Below are 6,404 nucleotides of genomic sequence, written 5' to 3'. Positions count from 1 at the left end.
CTGGTCAGGTGGACTCTGGTCAGGTGGACACTGGTCAGGGGGACTCTGGTCAGGGGACTCTGGTTGAGTGGACTTTGGTCAGTTTGACTCTGGTCAGGTGGACACTGGTCAGGTGGACTCTGGTCAGGTGGGCACTGGTCAGGGGGACTCTGGTCAGGGGACTCTGGTTGAGTGGACTTTGGTCAGTTTGACTCTGGTCAGGTGGACACTGGTCAGGTGGACACTAGTCAGGTGGACTCAGGTCAGGTTGACTCTGGTCAGTTTGACTCTGGTCAGGTGGACACTGGTCAGGGGGACTCTGGTCAGGTGGACTCTGGTCAGGGGGACTCTGGTCAGGGGACTCTGGTTGAGTGGACTTTGGTCAGTTTGACTCTGGTCAGGTGGACACTGGTCAGGTGGGCACTGGTCAGGGGGACACTGGTCAGGGGGACTCTGGTCAGATGGACACTGGTCAGGTGGACTCTGGTCAGGGGGACTCTGGTCAGGGGGACTCTGGTCAGTTTGACTCTGGTCAGGTGGACAGTGGTCAGGGGGACTCTGGTCAGGTGGACTCTGGTCAGTTGGACGCTGGTCAGAGGGACGCTGATCAGGGGGACTCTGGTCAGGTGGACACTGGTCAGGGGGACTCTGGTCAGGGGACTCTGGTTGATTGGACTTTGGTCAGGTGGACTCTGGTCAGGTGGACTCTGGTCAGGGGGACTCTGGTCAGGTGGACTCTGGTCAGTTTGACTCTGGTCAGGTGGACAGTGGTCAGGTGGACTCTGGTCAGTTGGACGCTGGTCAGGGGGACGCTGGTCAGGGGGACTCTGGTCAGGTGGACACTGGTCAGGTGGACTCTGGTCAGGGGACTCTGATTGAGTGGACTTTGGTCAGGTGGACTCTGGTCAGGTGGACACTGGTCAGGGGGACTCTGGTCAGGTGGACACTGGTCAGGGGGACTCTGGTCAGGGGGACACTGGTCAGGTGGACACTGGTCAAGTGGACTCTGGTCAGGTGGATTCTGGTCAGGTGGACTCTGGTCAGTTTGACTCTGGTCAGGTGGACTCTGGTCAGGTGGACACCGGTCAGGTGGATTCTGGTCAGGTGCACACTGGTCAAGTGGACTCTGGTCAGTTTGACTCTGGTCAGGGGGACTCTGGTCAGGTGGACTTTGGTGAGATGGACACTGGTCAGGGGGACTCTGGTGAGATGGACTCTGGTCAGGTAGACTCTGGACAGATGGACACTGGTCAGGTGGACACTGGTCAAGTGGACTCTGGTCAGGGGGACTCTGGTCAAGTGGACTCTGGTCAGGTGGACGCTGGTCAGGGGGACTCTGGTCAGGTGGACACTGGTCGGGGGACTCTGGTCAGGGGACTGTGGTTGAGTGGACTTTGGTCAGTTTGACTCTGGTCAGGTGGACACTGGTCAGGGGGACTCTGGTCAGGTGGACTCTGGTCAGGTGGACACTGGTCAGGGGGACTCTGGTCAGGGGACTCTGGTCAGGTGGACACTGGTCAGGGGGACTCTGGTCAGGGGACTCTGGTTGAGTGGACTTTGGTCAGTTTGACTCTGGTCAGGTGGACACTGGTCAGGTGGACTCTGGTCAGGTGGACACTGGTCAGGGGGACTCTGGTCAGGGGACTCTGGTTGAGTGGACTTTGGTCAGTTTGACTCTGGTCAGGTGGACACTGGTCAGGGGGACTCTGGTCAGGTGGACTCTGGTCAGGTGGACACTGGTCAGGGGGACTCTGGTCAGGGGACTCTGGTTGAGTGGACTTTGGTCAGTTTGACTCTGGTCAGGTGGACTCTGGTCAGGTGGACTCTGGTCAGGTGGACTCTGGTCAGGTGGACTCTGGTCAGGTGGACTCTGGTCAGGTGGACTCTGGTCAGGTGGACTCTGGTCAGGTGGACTCTGGTCAGGTGGACTCTGGTCAGGTGGACTCTGGTCAGGTGGACTCTGGTCAGGTGGACTCTGGTCAGGTGGACTCTGGTCAGGTGGACTCTGGTCAGGTGGACTCTGGTCAGGTGGACTCTGGTCAGGTGGACTCTGGTCAGGTGGACTCTGGTCAGGTGGACTCTGGTCAGGTGGACACTGGTCAGGGGGACTCTGGTCAGGGGGACACTGGTCAGGGGGACTCTGGTCAGGTGGACACTGGTCAAGTGGACTCTGGTCAGGTGGATTCTGGTCAGGTGGACTCTGGTCAGTTTGACTCTGGTCAGGTGGACTCTGGTCAGGTGGACACCGGTCAGGTGGATTCTGGTCAGGTGCACACTGGTCAAGTGGACTCTGGTCAGTTTGACTCTGGTCAGGTGGACTCTGGTCAGGTGGACTCTGGTGAGATGGACACTGGTCAGGTGGACTCTGGTGAGATGGACTCTGGTCAGGTGGACTCTGGACAGATGGACACTGGTCAGGTGGACACTGGTCAAGTGCACTCTGGTCAGGGGGACTCTGGTCAAGTGGACTCTGTGTCCATCTGTCTGTCTGAGCTGATTCAGTGTCCACAGCAGAGGAGACACTGAGGACAGAAGACTGAGGACACTTGAGCTTCACTTCGTCTCTGAGAGACTTTGTTTGGTCCCTGGTGTGAAAAGACCTGAACTCTGTGTCTGTCTTTGACTGACGCTCAGATTTCACTCTGCTGAGCGTCTTTGTCTTAATGGACACTGAGGTCAGAGGTCAGTGAACATCTCACAGAAAGACCTCATTCAACTAATTCAGTCCACTGAGACACGTTACTCAAGTCTAACAAGGGACGCAACATGTGTGGACCTGTCTCTGATGAGGACGTCATGTTTCTGTTCTGATTTAAGGGGGCGGGCGTGGTAGTGGGCGTGGTATTTAGGGAGGGGTTTAGGGCTCAGATTGGTTCAGAGAAGATGATTGACAGGGCCACAGTAACAATGAGAGAAGGGGGGCAGGACTCTGGGATCAGGTCTTACCTCACAGTCGGACTCCTCTTTGGTCTTACACTCCCAGGTGTATCTGCTCATGGTTTTCTGAGGGGAGGGGGACGGGCAGAGGGTTATAAAGGTGTCCTCAGAGAGAGACAGGTAGAGACAGGTAGAGACAAGCAGAGACAGACAGAGACAGGTAGAGACAGGTAGAGACAAGCAGAAACAGGCGGAGACAGGTAGAGACAGGCGGAGACAGGTAGAGACAGGTAGAGACAAGCAGAAACAGGTAGAGACAGGTAGAGACAGGCAGAGACAGGTAGAGACAGGAAGAGACAGGCGGAGACAGGTAGAGATAGGTAGAGAGAGGTAGAGACAGGTAGAGAGAGGTAGAGACAGGCGGAGACAGGTAGAGACAGGTAGAGAGAGGTAGAGACAGGTAGAGAGAGGTAGAGACAGGCAGAGACAGGTAGAGACAGGTAGAGACAGGCGGAGACAGGCAGAAACAGGCACAGACAGGTAGAGACAGGTAGAGACAGGTAGAGAGAGGTAGAGACAGGTAGAGATAGGTAGAGACAAGCAGAGATAGGTAGAGACAGGCAGAGACAGGTAGAGACAGGCAGAAACAGGCAGAGACAGGCAGAGACAGGTAGAGACAAGCAGAGACAGGTAGAGACAGGCAGAGACAGGTAGAGACAGGCAGAAACAGGCACAGACAGGTAGAGACAGGTAGAGACAAGCAGAAACAGGCGGAGACAGGCAGAGACAGGTAGAGACAGGCAGAAACAGGCACAGACAGGTAGAGACAGGTAGAGACAAGCAGAAACAGGTAAAGAGAGGTAGAGACAGGTAGAGACAAGCAGAGACAGGTAGAGACAGGCAGAGACAGGTAGAGACAGGCAGAGGAGGAGGACAGATAAACAGAGTGATGTCAGCTGATCTTGTCTCAGCTGTTACAGTCAGTCAGAGGATGACAGCGACTTTTTCTAACACGGTCAATAAAGTTTGGGTATTTGAGCTGAGGATGTCCTGCGTCCTGTCATGGACACTGGGGGCTGTTAGGCTGGGGGACCTGAGGTGATCTGATTTATTAGCAGGAGTATTTTGGGGACGTTGGTGAGTTGATGTGGGCTTCAGTTTTTGGTTTTTGGTTTGGGGGCTTGGGGTTTGTTAGAGAATAAACCTGAAGAGTAGATGGAAATAAGTTGTTTGTTTTAGGACAGGAGGACAGACTGTGTCTCACGTGGACACTGTAGAGGACATCATGTTTTTCATGTTTTAGGACCAACGTTTTTTGAAATTTGAAACATTGGATCAAATCTGACTTCTGTTTTATCACCTGTGACCTGTTTGTGTTCATCTGATCGACATGTGAATGACTCACAGATTCAAGTGAACCAATCAGACACCTGAGATTTACGTGAACCAATCAGACACCTGAGATTCACTTGAACCAATCAAACACCTGAGATTCACTTGAACCAGACACCTGAGATTCACTTAAACCAATCAGACACCTGAGATTCATGATGTCACTCAGATACTGGTCGACTCTCTTTAGATCTCGGAGCTCTAGGTTCAGACTCATTAATAACACAGAGGAAACTGAAGCGAACAGTTTGATGGTCAGTGACGTTTCTTTGGTTTGTAAAATATCTGACCAAACGCAGAATAATAAAAGTCTCAGAAACCAAGTTTCATTTTCATAATTAAAAAAGTTATCAAATAAAAAACGAGTCAGTGAATCAGGTCGTTTTTCTGTGAACTCATAAAGAAAACTATTGTTACTGCGCTCCCCAATCAATCAATCAATCAATCAATCAATCAATCAATCAATCAATCAATCCATCATATTGTGTGGAGCCATATTACCCTCCATGTTTACCTCAATGTTTGTTAACCTGCCGTCTCCTGTCCTGTCGTATCTGACTCGTTACTACATTTTAGATGGGGTCACGTTACCGTACTCGAGGAGACGGCACGACTTCCTGTGCATCACTTCCTGTGTTGTAAACACGAGCATACAAGTTTGAACATAGCCAGTAACGGTGTTTTTGGCTCAATACTGCCCCCATCTGTCCGTCAGCTGAACAGCATTAAAGTGGCGGCAGAACAACGCCTTCATGTCCAACTTTGACTTCAGCAGGGTCCTTTAAAGGAGCGGTGTGTGAAAGGTTCACTGACAGTCTGTAAATCCGACACACGGCTCCTTTACATCTGCTAAAACAAACCGTTAAAGTTTTCCAAACACTCTTCAGTCCAGTGGACAGGTGGAGATTCTGGGTGGTGTTGAGTTGGGAGGTTGAGATTTTAGAGATGTCGTTAGAAGGTAATGATGGATGTATTTTGGGATGTTCAGTGTGTAGGGGGCGGGGTTAAGATGAGTCACCTCTGAAGAGATGAGATGGGTCAATGTTGAAATGAGACTGATAAAGAATCAATCAGCTGCTTTAGTTTTAGAAGACCTACGGGTGGAGTTAGAGGGTGGTACCACATCTGAAAAAGACTCAAACAAAACAAACTCTACGTCAGTCACTACGATTACTCATGCTGCTACAATGATGACATCACAGGTTAGTGAGTCACCTGTCTGTTGCATCTCAGATGTTTATCCTGTTCACCATGTGTCACAAAGGTCCCTCACCTTTATCTTACCTGTTAGTGACATCACAATGACCCAATCACCCCCCCAGGATAAACAGCAGACATCTTGTGAAACGCTGATAAACAGGGAGCGAAGCAGCGCTGCAGTGGCTGACATGACCACCAGGTGACGCATGTTAGTGTCAGAGGAGGTGATGGGAGAGGGGGTGGGCGGTCTCGCAGCCGAGGATTGTGGGAGGAGTTTCCTCTGGTTTGGTGACTGGTGTCAGGGTGTTTGTGCTGCGTCTGCTCCTCGGTCTAAACACGTGGTGGACGTGTTGTTGAACACGTGTCAGTGTCAGAGGTCACACCTGCTGACCTGTAAAGGGTTAGAACACACCTCAGCTCTGAATGTGTGTGTGACGATCAATAAGTGATAAACCGCAGGAACTGAATCAATAAACACCATCAAACTATCAGACCTGACAGCCACTGGGTTGCCATGGAAACAAGCTGCAACAGCCCAGTCGTACATGCAGTGAGCGGTCGACACGGCGAGGACAAACACCAACATTAAAACTTGAAGGTTTTGTCTCAGGTCTCAGACGAACAGGTGACACACATGTTTATATTAACATATATTAAAATATATTTACTGAAACCTGCACCCAGCATTTCTAAAGCCTGAAGATAAAGATGTGTAGCTGGACGAGTTCACTGAGCTCAGAAGGTTTAAATTATAAAACCTGTGTGTGTAACTTCCTGTTTCCTGTTTCCTACGAGTCAGTGTCAGATTCACCACTTCAGGAAACTCCCGTCATCGATCCTTGCAGTTTGACCCCGCCCACTCCTCCTCAGCACCTCGTAGCATCAGAGAAGAAGAATACTCATGCCCATGCATCGGGGTGGGGGCGGGTCAGGGGTCCCAGGGGCGGGGTTTGTGG

At 51.6% G+C, this 6,404-nt stretch overlaps 2 protein-coding genes across 4 annotated transcripts in view; one reads left to right on the top strand and one right to left on the bottom strand.

Annotated features, from left to right (window-relative positions):
- LOC126392488 (chondroitin sulfate proteoglycan 5-like) overlaps positions 1–6,404 on the bottom strand; it is a 48,232-nt gene that overhangs the window by 5,941 nt on the left and 35,887 nt on the right. The window contains exon 5 of the mRNA XM_050047899.1: positions 2,926–2,982. Coding sequence (XP_049903856.1) covers positions 2,926–2,982 — 57 coding nt within the window. The remainder of the gene's footprint in view (positions 1–2,925; positions 2,983–6,404) is intronic.
- LOC126391554 (uncharacterized) lies at positions 30–2,914 on the top strand. Of its 3 annotated transcripts, XM_050046401.1 has the most exons (5): positions 30–306; positions 396–605; positions 800–918; positions 1,397–1,441; positions 2,068–2,914. In XM_050046401.1, the coding sequence occupies exons 2-5, from the start codon at positions 441–443 to the stop codon at positions 2,474–2,476; spliced, it is 738 nt and encodes a 245-aa protein (XP_049902358.1). In that variant the 5' UTR covers positions 30–306; positions 396–440; the 3' UTR covers positions 2,477–2,914. The 3 variants fall into 3 exon arrangements, with proteins under 3 accessions (XP_049902358.1, XP_049902357.1, XP_049902356.1); XM_050046400.1 differs by lacking the exon at positions 1,397–1,441 and adding an exon at positions 1,664–1,708 and having other exon boundaries at positions 30–605; XM_050046399.1 differs by having other exon boundaries at positions 30–605.

The sequence above is a fragment of the Epinephelus moara genome, chromosome 6 (genome assembly GCF_006386435.1).
Source record: "Epinephelus moara isolate mb chromosome 6, YSFRI_EMoa_1.0, whole genome shotgun sequence".
Lineage (NCBI taxonomy): Eukaryota > Metazoa > Chordata > Actinopteri > Perciformes > Serranidae > Epinephelus > Epinephelus moara.
The sequence above is the reverse complement of the archived record's forward strand: the minus strand, read 5'-3'. Positions and strand labels throughout refer to the sequence as shown.